This window comes from Solea senegalensis, unplaced genomic scaffold, assembly GCF_019176455.1.
Source record: "Solea senegalensis isolate Sse05_10M unplaced genomic scaffold, IFAPA_SoseM_1 scf7180000014705, whole genome shotgun sequence".
Lineage (NCBI taxonomy): Eukaryota > Metazoa > Chordata > Actinopteri > Pleuronectiformes > Soleidae > Solea > Solea senegalensis.
Genome location: NW_025321101.1, coordinates 121995 through 140837, shown reverse-complemented (window position 1 = coordinate 140837; position 18843 = coordinate 121995). Strand labels below are relative to the sequence as shown.

At 43.1% G+C, this 18843-nt stretch overlaps 4 protein-coding genes across 4 annotated transcripts; 1 reads left to right on the top strand and 3 right to left on the bottom strand.

Moving 5' to 3' along the window:
- The first annotated feature begins 726 nt into the window (after positions 1–726).
- Positions 727–1579, top strand: LOC122761388 (histone H1-like). The gene has a single exon (XM_044016634.1). The coding sequence runs from the start codon at positions 783–785 to the stop codon at positions 1416–1418; it is 636 nt and encodes a 211-aa protein (XP_043872569.1). The 5' UTR covers positions 727–782; the 3' UTR covers positions 1419–1579.
- Positions 1580–2638: 1059 nt separating this feature from the next.
- On the bottom strand, positions 2639–3217 carry LOC122761387 (histone H4). Its single transcript, XM_044016633.1, has one exon. It carries the CDS (start codon positions 3166–3168, stop codon positions 2857–2859), a length of 312 nt encoding a protein of 103 aa, XP_043872568.1. The 5' UTR covers positions 3169–3217; the 3' UTR covers positions 2639–2856.
- Positions 3218–3517: 300 nt separating this feature from the next.
- LOC122761390 (cathepsin D-like) lies at positions 3518–7988 on the bottom strand. Its single transcript, XM_044016636.1, has 9 exons — positions 7426–7988; positions 6779–6959; positions 6580–6697; positions 6115–6233; positions 5621–5820; positions 5075–5200; positions 4805–4949; positions 4613–4711; positions 3518–3766 (listed from the first exon to the last, which is right to left on the bottom strand). The coding sequence occupies exons 1-9, from the start codon at positions 7485–7487 to the stop codon at positions 3578–3580; spliced, it is 1239 nt and encodes a 412-aa protein (XP_043872571.1). The 5' UTR covers positions 7488–7988; the 3' UTR covers positions 3518–3577.
- A 353-nt stretch (positions 7989–8341) lies between these two features.
- On the bottom strand, positions 8342–15238 carry LOC122761389 (T-complex protein 1 subunit beta). Its single transcript, XM_044016635.1, has 16 exons — positions 15168–15238; positions 13520–13594; positions 13340–13405; positions 12636–12747; positions 12400–12476; positions 12204–12316; positions 11583–11785; positions 11403–11503; positions 10987–11114; positions 10793–10896; positions 10591–10710; positions 9973–10101; positions 9733–9836; positions 9547–9646; positions 8844–8985; positions 8342–8690 (listed from the first exon to the last, which is right to left on the bottom strand). Exons 1-16 carry the CDS (start codon positions 15168–15170, stop codon positions 8660–8662), a joined length of 1608 nt encoding a protein of 535 aa, XP_043872570.1. The 5' UTR covers positions 15171–15238; the 3' UTR covers positions 8342–8659.
- Between the last annotated feature and the right edge of the window lie 3605 nt (positions 15239–18843).

The window sequence follows — 18843 nt, the reverse complement described above, 5'->3', positions numbered from 1 at the left end:
AAAACATTATTTTATTAAACACCTTGACTGATTTAGCTCATTATGGGATTAGCGTAGTCTGAAGCAAAATCTGCTCATAATATATCTTTATATCTGTAGTTCAAATAATTCTAGGGTTTGTCATATTCCTGTTACTGAGGCTCATCAAAGTGTAAACTCTCCAGTTCACTGTCGTTTTATTGCTTTCTTTATTTCCAACATGAGATGATAAGAGTATTGATGACATCGATGAGTGATCAGCGTGAAGTAGAAGCAGCAGCTCCACGAGCCTCCATCACCTCTGTGTTTGCTGTCCACACATCGGCGTCACGTTTTCACACAATAATCACCGGGAGCTGCTTGTTTTTGCACCGAGACCCGAAACGAACGTGTGGAGCAGCCGGTGGACGGGTTCTGACCGAGCCGCGGGACATCTGGACCCGTTTTAGGAGACAAAGAAGAGGGAAAAGTCGCGGGTCCGCGTCGCTGACGGCGGCGATCAGACGAGGTTTGGAGTCTCCGCAGACAGAAAGCCGAGACTCCCGGAGCTCTGCGCGGCTCGTCCATCAGCACACACGCCGCAGCTGTCGGCTCCATCCACCGCCGGCTTTCAGCGCATGTTCTACCGTCATGTTATGGCGTTTTATCGGTGAAGAGAAAACACAAGTGTCCCGGTGTTGAGAGAGCACGGACGGGGCGCAGTGTCGGGGTTGAGTCTCCACGGTTCTCATGGTGTGTTTAAGGACAGCCCCCTACTCAAATGAAATCAGTTGACTCTGACTTCTCATCAGCGAACACTAAACATGGCAGAAGAAGCACCAGCCCCCGCCGCGGCTCCGGCCAAGGCTCCAGCCAAAGCCCCCAAGAAGAAGGCAAGCAAGCCCGCGAAGGCCGGACCCAACGTCCGCGAGCTGATCATCGCAACCGTGACCGCGTCCAAGGAACGCAGCGGCGTGTCTCTGGCAGCCCTGAAGAAGGCTCTGTTCGCCGAAGGATACGATGTGGAGAAGAACAACAGCCGCGTGAAGACCGCCGTGAAGGCTCTGGTCGCTAACGGGACTCTGGCTCAGCCCAAGGGAAGCGGAGCCTCCGGTTCTTTCAAGCTGAACAAGCAGAAGGCCGAGCCTAAGGCCGCCAAGCCGGCCAAGAAGGTCGCTCCTAAGGCCAAGAAGCCCGCCGCTAAGAAAGCCGTAGCCGCCAAGAAGGCAAAGCCCGCAGCCAAGAAGCCAGCGGCCGCTAAGAAGTCCCCGAAGAAGGCAAAGAAACCAGCGGCGGCGGCGGCCAAGAAGGCAGCCAAGAAGGCAGCCAAGAGCCCCAAGAAGGTCGCTGCTAAGAGCCCCAAGAAGGTCACCAAGAAAGCCGCTGCTCCCAAGAAGTCTCCCGCCAAGAAGGCGGCGAAGCCCAAAGCAGCGAAGAAGACCGCGGCCAAGAAGAAGTAAACGGTGTCTGACGAAACACCTGCAAATACAAAGGCTCTTTTAAGAGCCACACAAGTGTTTCTACAAGAGCACAAACACTCTGAACTATCTGACTGGGGATTTTCATTTAAGATCATTTAACAACATAAGCAGTACCTGCTGCACGTGGTGCATCTGCATATAGTCGCTATATTTTTATTATTCATCTGTAACATCTGTGGTCTCATTTAATAATGGGTTAATAATTTAATGAATACGTCCCACAACAAAAGTAAATCACCTTAAGATAAATCATTCCGCCATTTAAATCATACATGTTTAAATAGACCTGTATTTTTCATAATATGAATACACTTTATTATAATAATGATAATAATTTTTGTACTATTTTCATCCTCCCTAATGATTCATTTAACAACATAAGCTGCTCCACGTGGTGCATCTGCATATCTACAGTTTATATATTACATACAGCAGATTACATACAACATAATGTTATATATATATATATATATATAACATATAAAAAATTAATTAAAAAAATTAAACGTCAACTAAATTTCAAGTCAACCAAAAACATCTCGTCAGGTTTGAAGTACCCCACCAAGGGGGTGATAGGAGGATATATATATATATATATATGTAACATCATGTTGTATGTAATCTGCTTCTACATATTTAAATCAAAATTGAGAATAATATGTTGAGTACCAGCCACCTTATGTTCCAAGTTATGCACTAGTTATAATATATATGTAATCTTGTAATCTACCCCTTTATCCCAATTAATTAGCAGTTTACACATATTTCCCTTACTGACTCCCACTGTAAATACTTTGAATACTTTTTTTACATATCCTTCTAATTTTTATTGAGGTATTGGTGCAGTGTTTTCTTCTTCTACTCTTTATCTCTTCACTTGCACTACTAGAGCTGTCCTTTAATCTTGTTGTACACTGTATAATGACAGTAAAGGTGATTCTCAAATAAATCAATTACATACAATACATGAAACACGGGGAAACACTATGTCCTTTCTAGTATTTGTCATCATATACACACACACAAATACTATAATACAGTATTTCAGTGAAAGAAAACAGAATGAATCTACATGGTTATCAGTTAGTTATAGTAGTGACTAGTACCAATACGGCAGCATTTTGATACTGACATAGCTAACTATCAAAATACTATTAATACTGTTGTTTATTGGTAGCAGGAACAAGAAATTCTCCATATAATTTGCGTATTTTCTTTATTCAAGATATTCTTAATTACATCATGTTTTCACATTAACTGCAGATACAGGGTATTATGCTAGAGAATCACATATACTGCGTACATCTATTTAAAATTGCATAACAATGAAGATGATCAGCTCTTTACAGAGTCGGTGTGTGGCTCTTAAAAGAGCCGTTGTGTTATTCAGCGTCGTGTTGCGTTCAGGTTCCAGAGTTTAACCGCCGAAGCCGTACAGTGTGCGGCCCTGCCTCTTGAGAGCGTAGACCACGTCCATGGCGGTGACGGTCTTCCTCTTGGCGTGCTCGGTGTAGGTGACGGCGTCACGGATGACGTTCTCCAGGAACACCTTGAGCACACCGCGAGTCTCCTCGTAAATGAGGCCGGAGATTCGCTTGACTCCGCCGCGGCGAGCCAGACGGCGGATGGCGGGCTTGGTGATTCCCTGGATGTTATCACGGAGCACTTTGCGGTGACGCTTGGCGCCTCCTTTACCGAGTCCTTTGCCTCCTTTGCCGCGTCCACTCATGATCTCGATGAGAGAGTTTGTTTGTCAAAATTTCAGGAGGCGCTGATATTTAGGACCAGACTGCGGACGTGATAGAAAACACAAGTGACCTCATCCTGCGGACACACGCTGTGACCACGAGAGGGCGCGGACTGTGACCAATCAGAGCTTAAGAGACCAGATTCAAAACGTTTAGAGTTTGTTTTATATGGTATTCCGTCGTATTTTATGTATACATATTACATATTATTACCAGTAGTTGTATTTGGACCACACCCAATGGCTCGTGGTAATAGAATAAAACAAAAAATACTTTCTGGAACAAAATCACATTTTTTCATAATTTTTTTTAAACAAGAAGAACGACAAAATTTCTTTTCTTTTTTTCTTTTTTAACTTGATATGTTTATTGATGGTATTGAGCCGTCAGCTATTGTTGGGTCACTGTTACGCTCGGGTGTCTCGCAGGTGCAAAGCCGACCCGGTTCTGCCCTCTGTCGAAGATGCTGTAGTACTCGGTCAGAAAGACGTCTCCCAGGATCCACAGCGGTCCCTCGGGGGACAAGATGTCCACGGTTTGGAAACCGCTGAAACACAGCTGCTTGTCGCCGAGCATCTCCTGAAGTTTGAGAGATTTATGTTTTTTTATGTAAGTTCAGGATAGAAGAAACTATTTTGACATATTTGTAATATTAGCCTGTGGTAACATTTCAAATTGAACAGATGACGTTCGGCTTTGGCCTCGGTTTCATTTGCAGATAATTGACTTTACTCCCCATAAGTATGTTTTTATAAGCAAGTTATCGCTATAAAATAAATGATTTTTGTTTTACGTACCCTAAGAATTAGCCTTTTATTTGTACTCTAACCCAGGGCCTTGCCTCACAGAGGCGGCCATCTTGCACCACCATGATTCCATGGAAACCAAATGGGCAAACCACTCGAAACCCGATTTGTCCGACACGTGTGAAAGCCCAACAGTTGTGTTTGACAACCACTTTAAAACAAAGAAATAAACCTTTACCCTAATGGCTAACATGTGTTTATCCTATAAGAATAAGTATTAAAACACAATGCAGTATAAAATTATTATATTTAAAAGGTCCGAAACTGCTTTTATTGGAACAAATTGGTTGTTCTGGTACAGATCGGGTGAGCAGAGAAGTCTAGACTATTGTTGCAATCTGTCGTCTCACCAATAGATGTCACTGATTATTATACACTGGACCTTCCACCTATAGGCAGGAACAGCAAAGTCAGCAAAGCAAACAGAATTGGAGGATTTTTCCAAAGTTCCAGGACTTGAAATTGCCCGATCAATAGTCTGGAACAACCAAAAGCCCCGACCTTGCAAATCTGAGACTCTCCGTTTAAAAAGTTCATGTCTTTTGTGTTCACACAAAAAAGGACATTTCCAAAAGAAACCAAACCAAAAACAGACTACAAGTAAAACTGCCGTCGTTACCTTACGGACGTATTGTTCAGCCGTCAGCGTGTACTCTTGTCCTCCCAGGACAAACGTCACATGAGGCAAACTGGACAACCTGACACAGTCGATCAGAAACTAAAGACACACACAGAAGTAAAGGTTGAATCAGATGACACACCATGTTACTAGCATGTTTTTCCTGAACAAAAACCCTCTTCTTCTTCTCACTTCTCCAATGTTTGTGGGTGTGGCTCCAATCAGCTGCTGGAGGTTGAGGATGTCAGAGGTCGGTCCAGCAATGAGGGAGGTTCCGGTATCGACAATCGCTTGGCAACCGTGAGGACAAAAGGAACTCATACCTTGTACCGCCACACTGAAACGTACATTCAGAGCAAAAAGGTAAATTTTTTCAGTTTTTCCCCGAGTGTCGGTACAAGTTTGTGACTTTAGTTTGGGTTTCAGATCAAAAACAATTCAGAAAGAGGAAACGAGTGAAACCTGTCCACTTTGATTTGCCAGTATCCCTTTGCAGTCACTGGAATCCAGTTAATTGGCCCAGTGTACAAGGACTCGTCTGTTCCCCCCAACATCAGCTCACCCTCTGGTCTGTTGCTACTGGATTTCCTGCAGAAACAAACAAAACCTTTAAAGGTTAGAAATCATGCTGAATTTCTCAGAATCTAGCAAAACTGCAGATCCCGCTGACAAATATCTACTCCAGATGTCTTGGTTTCTTCTCCAGTTTTTGGTGAACCTTCAGAAATCCATGTGAACTCCCTGGACCAACCTCCAAAAACAGACGGAGGAAGGTTCAAATCCTTTGTGGTCCACCAAATCTTCAAGAAACCCCTAGAGATGCTAGACAATTTTAAACCCCCTGAAGTCTTCTGAAGTATTTGAAATCTTCTAGAACATCCTGAAAATTTGCTAACTTTGCCAAAGGTCGACTGAAACTACACCTGGAGAACCTTTGGAACAACCATACAACTTAGAGGTTTCTTGTTTGACATGGTAGAGCTCATAAAGACATAATGAACATAGCACCTGCTAAGGTAGAAGGAGAAGATGGGCTGTTCCACCGCCTTCTGCGCCAACATGCTGTCAAAAACGGGGTTCCCAAGTATTTCTGCAAGGGACGGGTAACCCATTCCCAGAACGCCGTCAAACTTCGCCATTGCAAAGGTAGCACCGGGTTCGTAGACCGACTCTCCAAACTCCTGGTTCAGGACACTGACTTCACCAACCTGGAATAGTAAACAGCGGCGTCAAGCTGCGTCAGCTTCATATGTTGACAGTTTGGTTTTTACTTTGCCGGTTCTTTCCCCAAAGCTGTTTTTGGGTGATATCTTATTTGGATATTTAATGACAATGAGCGTTGACTAATGGTTTATTTGCATTTGGGCAGATGTTTGAGAAGATTCACATTCACAACTAGGTCTTAGTTCTCCAAAAACACTGAATCAGATGCATCTGGACTTGAAGACATTTGATTTTTAGGGTTCGGGATTTGTTATTTTCAATCGATTCAACACGGGCACCTTCAGAGTGTCTCTGGCCATGACGCCCAGCAGGTGACCAGATCCATAATGAATCCCAAACATCCGACCGTCATGACGAAACGTCGTGGAGTCAAACGCCCTGAAGCGCCGGTGTGACACTGCAAAACACACACACACACACACACACTGAACAACCTTGAACTTCTTATCACAGCCTGGAACAAACTCAACCTTGAGTCATGTTGTCCTGACCCACAAACGTATCTCACTCAAACACTCGTGAGTTTAAATGTGCAGAATTGAACATTATTGTGTGTGTGTGTAGACTTTTCTTGTCAGTACCAGTTATCCTCATGGAGACCAAAACTTGGTCTCCATGAGGCAGAACCTCGTCTCTGAGGAACTGGTTTAAGATTTGAATTGTGGTCATGGTTAAACATTTCCTGGTTATGGTTAAGGTCCTAAGAAGAATAGCGGCGCCATTGTGTGTCTGTGTTGGGGTACCGCAGGCCTCGCTGACACAGTAGCTCGATGGCACCCACAGGTCGGCCGAGCCGGTGTCAAACACCACGGAGAAGTTCTGCTCCGGAGTCCCCAACTTGATTTCACCGTAGAACTGAGCCTGACGCACAAAAACAAAAGACACGGAAAAGAAATTTGAGTTTGCTCACACAAGAACATCTTCACGGACTTCTGTTCTTACGTCCATGAAGTTGTAGATCCTCTCACTGGAGCGTCCCAGTCGCAGCGACGGCGTGCCGGGCGGGAAGCACTGAGCGTAGCGGCGGCTGAACATGTCGGGGTGGTGGTCCTTCAGGAACTCCTCCAGCCGGCCGTCGACTCGCAGCTGCGAGCGAATGGAACGCACCCGCTTCAGGGGAATCCTGCCAGGGTTTAATGACAGTTCAGTGTCTTGGAAACTTGAATATTGATTATTTGATGTCGATATTGTTAAATGTGATCAGATTTGGTGCATTGATGATTTTTATATACGGTATTCTGTACGTTTCAGTCTCATTAAATAAATAACTCCTATGTACTTCCCTCCAACACATTATTTCACATACTAAAACAAACCTTATGAATTCCATCTGCTATTAAACATAACATTTAGCGCACTATTTAACCGCCATACTACTGAGGTCTTCTGGTTTAATTCTTTAAAATCCCTTGTACGTGGACTCAGAATAAAACCATTCCCTATTTAAAACCCTTTGACTTTGATGTAAAACTGAGAGAAGATAAAACGTACAAAAATTACATTTATTCGTGACCCCAAAACAAAAATAAACTAGTAAGTTTTACTGTAAAAGTTAAGGTGTTTTAAGTGAAGATGTAGTTTCTGCTTACCTGACGACCGCTGAGCTCGTCCATGTCCAACACAGCAGAACCAGCAGCAGCTTCTTCAACATGTCTGCGTCTCAGAGTTTGAACAGAGACTGAGGACGTTTGACGACGAGGAGACGGGGTGTGTGTTGGTGACAGATGAGGCTACAGCAATCATTTATCATTATTGATTTAAATGTCATATTATGGCCTCATGGAAACCGCAGTGTTGGTTTAAATAAATATTTTTGTTCCTCGATGACGAGACGGGCGATCGTGAACAGAGTTAAATAAAATTAAATAAATTAAAGTTCTGGATGTTTTTTGTCAGGGTCAATAACCTTGTAGCTTGTTGACACACTGAGGTTTAAGTCACTGTGACCTGATGACACAGAAACATTTTAGTTTATTTGGCACCAGATTTCTCCATACACAGTATTTTTTTACTGGCATTTTAACATAACGTCTGAATATTTTCAACCAGAAATTTGAAGTTTTTGTGCATCTTATGCAACCACTCACTCCATCTCACTAAATTCCATTCAAAAAATGTGCATTTTTAGTTCACAGGGACACAGGAGTTGTTGATCCACTGCTGCCTCTGTCACCAAGTTCACATGTGTTCATTTGAGAATTCGGCATTTGAAATCCTTTGTTCAGATTTACCTCAGTGACACAAAGTGACCACACGAGGCAGCAGTAGACCAGCAGCTCCTGTGTCCCCGCAAGCTAAAATCACTGATTTTCTCGAGGGGCTTTGGTGTGGGAGAGTGAGTGGTTTACAAACTTCCATTGCCTGTGGGAAAAGTCGAACAGTGGGATAAAGACATGAACATGTTCTTATGACATCGTAGACACTGATGATTTTTAACTACTAAAACGAAACTATACCTTTAAATTGAGTCTTTTAAAAAGTGATGAAAGACGAGTGAAAACCTACTGATGACAATTGGTTCATTTATTTCAGTAAACAAAAACAGTCCCAACTTCCTGTGCTAACACGACACCTGCTAACGTTAGCATCACAAACCGTACTGACCTACACATTATCGCCGTTAGCAATTTGTCCCGCTAGCTTGAGCAGAAGCCTCAAACGTTCGCGGCACCGGGAGCTTGATGTAGCATCAGTGCTTCCACAGTGAGTTTTGACAACGGAGAAAACACAAAAATAAACCAGCGGAGCGTTTGTTTAATTTGAACTACAGAGGTGATAAATAACAAAACTGAAGCTCCTCCCCCTCTTCTTCTTCTTCATCCTCTAGCAGGGGTGATGGTCCGGAACTCTCTTCCTACAAAAAACAACACAGGAAGCACAGCCGTCAGGAGCAACGTGGGGTTAAGTGTCTTTGCCCAAGGACACATGGGCACGTAGACTAGGGGAGCAGGGAATCAAACCCACAACCTTTGAGTCGAAAGACAACTTGCTCTACCGTCGTACTGACCTGGGCGCAGCTTTGATGATGTCGTCGACCCTCAGGATCATCTCGGCGGCCTCGGACGCACTTAGCAGCACCTGGCGCTTCACCTGGAACGACTCGGTGATGCCCATCTCGGCCATGTCGCCCACAGTGCCCTCAGACATGTCTGCGAGGAAAACAAACGCACCCACGTTACAGTGCTGAAACAAGCCTCGACAAATTGTAGTTGATATTTTATGTTGTTTGCTTCAACTGTGTCAGATATCGATATCACAAACTTATCTTCCAATATCAATATTAGTACATAGTCATTTTAGAGTTATTTCAAAAGACACAAATATTGTTCTCCCAAAAAGGAACAAACGGCCCAAACATGACTTTCTGACCTTTTTTATTCACAAATCGCCAACATTTTCTCAGTCTTTTATGACAACATATTCTGCCCACGCGAAAAACGCTGCTGCATTTAGCAAAAACTCACCAACAAGTAGGTGCAAAGGTAGCATGTTTGACTGCTTTAGTAATGCTAACACATCGGCTATCGCTAATGAAACTGCAGTGCCATCCGCTAATGGTTGAATTTGTACACAGTACCTCACAGTAAACAGGCTAAACAACGGCAGTCAAACACTTCTTATGTCGCAATTTATTGTCAGAGATTTGCAGCCCCGTCACTGGTTCAAACAAAAGTTTGCATCAAATTATATTGTGTTTTGCAGCGACTCACTCAGTCCAGACGTGGTCTTGTTCTCCTGGTGTGCAGCTCTCAACTGGGCCACCAGGTCGGCGCTGTCGTAGCCGGCGTTGTCGGCAATGATGGTCGGCAGCTGGAGAGAATTAAAAAAATGTTTTTACTTTAACAATGCGTCTTTGAAACCCGCCCGTTGGTTTTGTTTCGGGGTCGCGTTCGTACCATCCTCAGAGCTTTGGCGAACGACTCCATGGCGACCGCCTCCTTCCCTGGTGTCTTGTTGGCCAGATCGGTCACCACCTTCGCCATCAGCATCTCAGAGCAGCCTGGCAAGGAGGGCGGAGTCAGAATGAACAGGTGTGTGAGGGGCGATTATTTCCCCGGGCCCAGTGACAGCAGTTTATTTCAGTTAAATAAGAAGAAAAACAAACGGCACGGATGGTTAAACGTGTGACGCCGTACCTCCTCCGTAGACAGTGCGAGGCTCCTTCACAGTCTGAGCCAACACGCACAGGGCGTCGTGTAGCGAGCGCTCCGCTTCGTCCACGATCTGCTGAGTCGCTCCACGCAGGACAATGGTGCACGCCTCACCTAAAGGGTAAAAAATAAAGTTCAAACGATAACGCGACACGTCATTTTGTAGCAGATGTTCAGATATTTTCGCCTGGGATGCACCTGATGGAAGTTAACGGCTAAGCTAACAGGTGAGTCAGCAGATGCATTTACAAAATATTATAAGTAACAAATACTTAATATAGAAATATAGAACTCAGATACTTGACATCGGATTCTAAGATAGCTGATTAACGGATTAATTGCACTGACGACTCATTTGTTTTTCAATGAATGAGTTCGGTTCAGTTTCTACCAGTGAAAATGGTTAGCACGACTTCTCAACTGGAATACAGTCAACTAGGAGGTGCGTCACCCTTAAATCCGACTTTAGATGTAAACGGAACACAGCATAAGACCAAGCATCGCCATCTGCTGGACCACACAATAATTACATCAGACACTCTGGATTTTAAGGTTCAAATTTGAACTTTCCACCACAAAATTCAAACAGATATCGCAACTTACCCATGTCGACTCCAGAGAAGTGGATGAGCAGGTCCTCTCCGATCATCACCTCCTCGATCAGTTTGCAGTGTCCGAGCTTCACCAGCTCGGGGTGGTCGAAGGTGGAGGTGATCTCTCCGCCTGAAGAAAACAAACGCATACGTGTTATTGCGTGAACGGGTGTGTCACATGTTAGCCTGTGAGGTTTCAGACTCTGACGCACCAGTGACCAGCGCGAGGCGCTCCACGCCGGCAAAGTCAGCGTGCTCGATGGCCATGACGCCGGCCTGAGCGAAGAGCTGCTCTGGGTAATTATAGATCAACTGTCTGAGGAGAGAAAATAACGCGCGTTTTAGTTACGACACGCAAACATGCGAATCAAACACACGACATCATCGGAATCACTTTTCTTTCTACCTGTTGATGAAGCAGTTGATCCCGTGCTTGAGGATCCGGTCGACCTTCTCCTTCATCTTCTCTTTCTCCGCAAGTTCAATCTCCGCGACCTTCGCCATCGAGTCGACGCGAACCCTGGAGCCGAAAATCTGACACAACAGGGATCGCGAGTGAGGTCAAATTATCGAGAGAACCTTCTGTGAATCATTCACTATTTTAGCATGAATTCACTTCTAACGGTTCAAATGGATTCCACATGTATCCATATCCTCATATGTCATTTACTTGTTTGGTCCATAAAACGTCAAATAAAAGTTCCCCAAACCTCAAAATTACAACTTTAACGTAACGTGTTTGGTCAACAAAAACCAGAATTTTTACTTTCTTGTGATGCATGTGAAGTGTCTTTAAAACTTTAAAAACAGTTTTATTCCTACCTTGATCTTGTCAGTGTCCATTCCGGTGTTGGCGATCAGGATGTTCACATTCTCCAGCCTCTTGGGTTGGTTCACGCCGATCTTCTTGTCCAGCAGGAAACCTATAGCAAGAGATCATGACGCGTTAATAAACACAGCAGCGAATCAAGAGAGCAAGCAACGCTGCGATTAACGACTCACCTTCGTCCAGGTACGAGTCGGTGAGGCTGCCGCCCAGCTTCTTGATGACGTGGATGGCCTCCAGGTTCCCGGAACCCTTCAGCCTCATGACAGCTTTGACGGCCAGGTGGGAGAAGTGGTCTTTGTGGTGAGTCAGCAGTTTGGAGGACAGCGTGGTGCGGGCGATGTTCAGCAGGTCTTCCTGGAAACGAGCGTCGTCGTTGCTACAGAGACGACAAGGGAGAACCCATATTTATGAATTTGTCGGCTCCATAAATGTGAATATTTTCTATTCTTTGATTTTTCAGCTTCTTAAATGTGAATATGTTTGGTTTCTTTGCTCCATAAAACAAAGAAATCGTTCAAACTGAATCATTTTGGTTTGTGGTCAAAAATTTGATGTTTGAGAACATCATTTCTAGGTTTAGGGAACAATAATCAACAATTCTCAACATTTTATGAATCAAAAAACAAATCGATTAACTGAGATAATAATCAACAGATGAATTGATCAAAATAATTGTAAGTTGCAGCCGTAAAGTTTCCAGAGTTGTTTTAAATTGAAACTGCAGTACCATTTTTAAACACTGATGGCCGCTGTTGTTCATATTACACAAACAATCATCAGTAACATCCTCTCACCTGTTATCGACTGCAGCTTCCCTCAGAGCGTCTCTGGCCGCCTGCGTCGCCTGCCTCCAGCCAGAGATGATCGTCTGTGGGTGGATCTTCTTGGCGATGAGAAGCTCCGCCTCCTACAACAGTGACAGTGGCATTTAAAGAGTGACTACATTTTTATTCACCTTCATATAAAACATCAGAGTGAAGGGGTCGTTACCCTCAGTAGCTCGGCCGCCAGCACGGTGACGGATGTCGTCCCGTCGCCGACTTCGTCGTCCTGAACCTTTGACATGTCTGCAGGTCAAAGATGATTCCATAATTACTGATTCTGACAGAGTTAGCGAAGAAAAATAGGACCTTTGAAGACATAATCTGGCACTTTTTTCATCGTTTACTGACAACAAACTACTCGACCAGCATAACTGAACACACACATTCAGCATCTTCACTCACCAACCAGAACTTTGGCAGCAGGGTTGTCGATTCCGATGGCTTTCAGGATCGTTGCTCCGTCGTTGGTGACGGTCACTGAGCTGTTCTTCCCTCCACTCAGCAAGATCTTATCCTGGAGAGAAAGATCACATGACACGCTTAATTTAGCCAAAGGAAAACAGTATCTGCAACAAAATCAAGTCACACTTCGTGTTTTTGCATCAAAACTCAAAACACAGTCTTTGGGTTCCCAAAGACTGGATCGAGACCCACAGATGAGACATAGGAGATTATCTTTGGGTCCCCAAACAATTTGCAGAATTTTCCCGACCTTTTAGTTCAGATTTAAGTACATAAGTATTAAATAACATATATTAAGTTAAGTTAAAACTAATTTACCAAACAAAAAGGTATAATATTGAGATTTATGTCATCATTAAAAAGACCTCAACAAAAGAGGTGTTGGGAAACACTGAGCTATTTTAAAAACATGGTGGTCCAAAATGGCAGCCTTTGTAGAGCTGATATAAATATCAAAGTCTAAATTAAATAACTCAAACAGACAGATACTTGTAAAAACACAATCTTCAACTTCTACCAAAAGACTTCGGGTTCAAGCTTTCAACACGTTTCCTTCTCTTCAGACTAAAATCTTTGACAACAATCTACACTCAGGGTTCAGTAATTAGTTCAATAGGTCACATGTTGGATTTTAAATCACTCACCATCCCCTTTGGACCCAGGGTGCTCTTTACCAGGTCTCCGATGGCGATGGCGCCAATGAATGACGACTGAAGAGGAAACAAAGAAACAAAAAGGTTTCAGGAGATTGGAAATAATAAAAATGACAAAAATAACAAGAAAAATACAGAAAACAGCATCAAACAAATGACAGAAACACTCACCAGTCGTGCAGTCTCTGCTTTCTCTTCATCAGCTCCATGTCTGAAGATGCTAACCGGGGCCATCGATAGGGACGCCTGCAGAGAGACAGCAACACCGATCAATCAATAAATTACAGGAATTCACTCATTCACACTTTAATCTTACCATGAATTTAAAATTTAAATGTAGGTGAGAATTTATCAACTGATCAGCCACAACAATAAGATGAGTGCTGCTGCGACTATTTTCATATTCAATTCTTCTGTCCATTGCTTTCTCGATTAATCAATAAGTGGTTTGGTCCACAAAAATGGGTTAGGGTTAGTGTTTCTCAAATCTCAAAGGGCAAATTAAGATTAAAAATCTTAATTTTCAGGATTGGGGAACACCAAATTAGAGTGGACAGCAGATGTATGCAGAATGAAAACAGGATAGTGAAGACGTAAACACACAGAGAACTACAGCTAAAACAGTAATTTAAATTTGAAATATTTCCAAAGTCTTTAAGAACAGCACACAGGATATTAAATGATAAGCTACAGTATCAGTAACAGCTTTAACATATTTGTATATTCAAGCAACACCAATAAATCAATGATACAATTTTAAATTGTAAAAAAAGTAAAAAAGGGCGGTTTCACTCATTTGTTTTTTCCACTTAAATTAAGAATAAACTTCATATCAGTATGATACTGCTGTTTTTGTTCAATTCACATTCTATTACAGTGTGGGATTAGATTTGACCAGTTTGTTTTTTATTTTTTTCAAATCTTTTACTCATAAAACTTTACAGGAGCGCAGTAAACGGCAATGTAGGGCTTTTATTTTCTTTAAAGGAAGTGACTTTTACATCGACTTTTTGTCGATTTTGTTTAAAGACAATTGAAAAGAGGATGTTAACAGTACATATTAAGAGGACGATGTTAACAGTAACAGCATTAATATATCTCAATATTCAAGCAACAACAATAAATCAATGTTCGAATTACAAATTGAAAAGAGGATATTATGGCCGAACCAGAAGTCATTTTTCCTAGAAACATGGAAGGTAGCATCAGTCTAGCCCCGCCCCTGTCATCCTGGAAACCGCTAGAAGCTTCCCACAATGAATTATACATTAAAAAAGGGAATAAAAAAAGCTACGATAAAGTCAACATAAACACTATATTTAATAAAGATAAAAATTCGATTACTTACATCGCGTATTTTATGTCTTTATATCTCAGCTAAAACTGATGTGTTCCGTGTCTGACAGCCACAAAGCCCTGATGACTAGCTAACACAGCATGCTAAGAAAGCTAGCTACGCATAAAGAGCAGGAGCCATGTTAAAAGTGCGTCAACGCACATTTAAAACTAATGAGTTTATGTGACGTTTACATCAAACGTGTCGACATCAGCACAGTTTAAAATGATGAGGTTTGAAACGGCTTGGTGATAGTAGCCGCACTTAGCTTAGCCGCTAGCGCACTCACATAACGCCCATGTGCCTCCTCGCCGGTAGCACCGTTAGCTCGGGGCTAACAGGAGACGCTACAAACAACACGGACTGATAAACGTGCTGTTTAGCGGAGTCACTGCGTGTGTGGGTTCGTCAACACTCACGGATTTTAAATTAAACCCGTGTATGATGCTGAAAAGGCGAGGAAAAATCAAAGTTTACACTCACCATGATGACTGAGGGTTTAGGGCAGGAGCCGTACACGCACAGAAGGGAGGGTTGGACCGGAGAGTGACGTAGTTACGTACAGACGAAGTGATGCGTTCGGGGGAAATCATGGAAAACACAGCACTGTGGATATTGACAACAAAAGAAAACGAAGACTGTAACACGAATGCAATTTAATACAATTATAAAGTGTCTGCTGGTTTGTACACGTCCTTTGATCGGATCTTTGCTACAAAAAAACCCAAAGAGAAACATCTGAGGCCAATCTTTAAAGTAGAAAACAAAATCTGACAGAGAATGGAGAATGATGGAGCAAACAAAATTTATTTTTCAGTTTAAAAAAATAACAACAACAAAAGGAACAATCCAAAACATCATTTCTTCTTCTTCAGGCCTCGCCTCCTGCGCTGGTGACCGGCAGCCTGCACGGGCAGACAGTAGATGTGCATGGGGAATGTCCTGAAGTAGCTGCTGACCCACGGTCTGAAACACACACACAAGTTATCTTTATTTATTTATTTCACTGGAAAATACCGACAGGAATTGTGTCTCACAGTTTTGGTTGCATTTCTGAATTTGGCCTGTCACGCATAGCATTCCACATGATTTTGGAAGTCAGAATTTATAAGTTCTTAGTTATAAGTGTCAATTGTCAACATCGCATATGTGGTATCCAAAATTCTTGGGGGGAAAAAGCTGGGATAGAACAACATTCCAGGGCGTTCCAGGGTGCAGGGTGATATTTCAGCCACCAGTGGCTTTAAAGCACACTTTAAGCTTCCAGATTCTTAATATTGTTGGTGAGAGAAGATACGTCCAACAGGTAGATGCATTTGAAGGTTCGCAGGTAGCCCTGAGGTGGCCCCTAGGGACTAAAACTCTAATTTTTCTTTCAGCTCTTACTAATTGCCTGCCAGGGGTACTGGAGACCCCAAACTACTGGAAACCCCAAAGTGTTGTGGTCCACCTGAGAAGACTGTCTAATTCCTAAAGGCCCACAGTGAGACCCAGGCAGTCTCCAGTGGCCCTGAACATAAAATATCTTTGAGTAAATCTGAATGGTCTGCCATAGTTCCCAAAGACACCAGATGACCACCAGGGGCTCCAAACTCAGACTATATCTTGATGTCATCTGAGTTGTTTTCCAGGGGTATCAGGGGCACCACACTAAAAATCTGGTTTTGATCCATCTGAGTGGACTGACATGATTCGCAATGGCCCCAAATGACTCTCGAGGGCCCAAAGGTTCACCTGTTTTTATGATTACATTTGCTTACTCTCCAATAGTTCCCAAGAACCCCAAATTCTTGTTCTTGTTCTTCTTTGTCTATGGGGTTTAACCGCAGCTTGAATCCACAATGTCTCGTTACTGCCATCTTCTGGACATGGTAAACTCCACTGGTCATATTCTTTCTTACTTCTTATCTCCTGTCCTTTTTTAAATGAGAACTTAAGGAGATCTGAGTTGTCTGGAGGAGGTGCTAAAGTTAGAGTTAGGAGCGAATGAAAATGCTAGCTCGCTAGCTAACAGTGTGTGTGTGTGTGTACTTGGCCACTCGCTGGCTCAGACTCAGGTAGCACAGGTTTTGCCACAGCGTCATGTTTTCCTGCTGATGGAGGAATTCCGCCTCTTGCTGTCGCTCCATGTCCAGACGCAGCGTCTCCCGAAGCTCCGCCTCAATGCGACCAAGCTGCAACACACACACACACACATACATATATGACATCACTATGAAGACAGGAAATGATGTCATACACAAAGTGAATCTTTTCCACAGGTGCGTCACCTCCTCCAGCAGACTCCGGTTGTCCTCTACTTCCCTCTGCTGATCGCTCAGGGGCGCTGCGCCGGACACTTCCTGTTGTCCCTCCACTTCCTGTCCCTCCACCTCGTCCACGACTGGTCCGCGTCCACCTGTGTGACGACGGCGGGCGATCGGGGGCAGGAAACAAGTGCTGAGAGAGAGAGAGAGAGAGAGAGAGAGGGGGATGAGTTCATATTTCCATTCAGATTTGTTTACACTCGAGTCTGATGTCTAATGTATCCCTGTGCCACACACACACACACACACACACACTCTTATCAGATTGACCTGTGCAGACTGAGTTTCCACTTCCTCTGTCAACTGCAACAACGTTTCCACTCGTTGTTTTGTGCACAGAGAAAAATGGTGACACATTGCATTCGCTATTTATCAATATGACCTTATGACCTTAGCATAAGACACAGAGGCTCACTCTGAGCTGGGCACACAAAGAAGAACAGGTTTTCATCCACTCATTGAAATCTACATCATCTTAGGTCTACAGGAACTTAAGTTTGTAAAACACTCACTCTCTCACACCAAACCCCATAGAGAAAATCAGTCATTTTAGCTCACGGGGACACAGGAGCTACTGGTCTACTGCTGCCTCGTGTGGTCACTTTGTGTCACTGATTTAAATACAGGCAAAGGTTTTTAAAAGCCGAAGTCACTAAAATGAGACATTAGAGCTTAGTGATGGAGGCAGCAGTGGATCAACAACTCCTGTGTGCTGTGATGTTAAAATCACTGATTTTCTCTATGGGGTTTGGTGTGGGAGAGTGAGTGTTTTACAAACTTCACTTTCCTGTTGGAAAAGTCTGTCTCACAGTGAGATAAAGACGTGAACTTAAGACGAGACTTAAACTAGACAGAGATTTTATCTAGAATATGATTTCTCACTCTCACATGAAGGTGTCTTTGTGTTACCTGTGTTCTCTGCTCTCTGACTCCTCCTTAATCTGAGAGAGATGTCGAGCTCCAAGCCCGTCCTGTCTCACACACACACACACACACACACAGGGAGGATAGTGTATCAGTTAATTACATGTACTCAGACGAAAGCTGAGCAATGACGACTGTTTCCACGGTGACAGGAGACTTGACATTTGTCTGTCAGTCATCAGGCTGACAGACGACACCACACACACACACACACACTGTTTATGTCACACTTATCATGTGTGTTTTCTTCAATCCATTCATCATCATCATCCTCGTCCTCTGTTATAAATCATGTATTATTCACTGTCAGTCATTACAGCGTGTGACACTCTATCTATTGCCTGTATTTTTCTGACATGTGACCCCTCAGGTTAAAGGTGATCACATTCAGAGGACATTAAACCAGCAGCGCAGAGAGAAGTCGCTTCAGTCAGCTGTTTAACCAGGATTTAACTCATTTACGAACAAACAATTGTAAAAAGTGAATGGTCGACAAACCTTTTTAAAACGTTACTGGGTATGAAGATATGTTGCAAAAATTCAACAACAAATCAAACTTCTTAACTGTTTAAAAATCAATTTTTGTCCATTGTGGCATCTACAGGGGAAGTTGTGAAGAAATGATGTGAATTCACAGTAGCATAAAAAAATATATATGTAAATAAATAAATGGAGAGAGAGAGCCAGTATTGAATTTGTCCGTTCTGGGCTACTGTACAAACATGGTAGCTTCTTCAGAGTAACATGCAAACACAATAGTCTGTCATTTTCACATGATAATAAATCAATGAAAACATCATTATAGTTCCAATTGTGACTCACTGCACCTTTACTTAATAACATTCAGGTCATTTTTTATCGTCTCACGGTGACATAATGACTGCATTAACAAAATAAATGGTGTAAATGTGCAGATATACTCACATTCT

What these genes read in the sequence shown, in the direction of transcription:
- LOC122761388 (XM_044016634.1), top strand. Translation starts at nt 783, where the DNA reads ATGGCAGAAGAAGCACCAGCCCCCGCCGCGGCTCCGGCCAAGGCTCCA.
- LOC122761387 (XM_044016633.1), bottom strand. Translation starts at nt 3,168, where the DNA reads ATGAGTGGACGCGGCAAAGGAGGCAAAGGACTCGGTAAAGGAGGCGCC.
- LOC122761390 (XM_044016636.1), bottom strand. Translation starts at nt 7,487, where the DNA reads ATGTTGAAGAAGCTGCTGCTGGTTCTGCTGTGTTGGACATGGACGAGC. An exon ending in CTGTGTCAGCGAGGCCTGCG is followed by an intron (nt 6,234 to 6,579) that starts GTACCCCAACAC and finishes TGTGTTTTGCAG; the next exon opens with TGTCACACCGGCGCTTCAGG. An exon ending in CTGAACAATACGTCCGTAAG is followed by an intron (nt 3,767 to 4,612) that starts GTAACGACGGCA and finishes CTCAAACTTCAG; the next exon opens with GAGATGCTCGGCGACAAGCA.
- LOC122761389 (XM_044016635.1), bottom strand. An exon ending in TGGCGGCCGAGCTACTGAGG is followed by an intron (nt 12,317 to 12,399) that starts GTAACGACCCCT and finishes TCACTGTTGTAG; the next exon opens with GAGGCGGAGCTTCTCATCGC. An exon ending in TCGCACTGTCTACGGAGGAG is followed by an intron (nt 9,837 to 9,972) that starts GTACGGCGTCAC and finishes CCTCCTTGCCAG; the next exon opens with GCTGCTCTGAGATGCTGATG.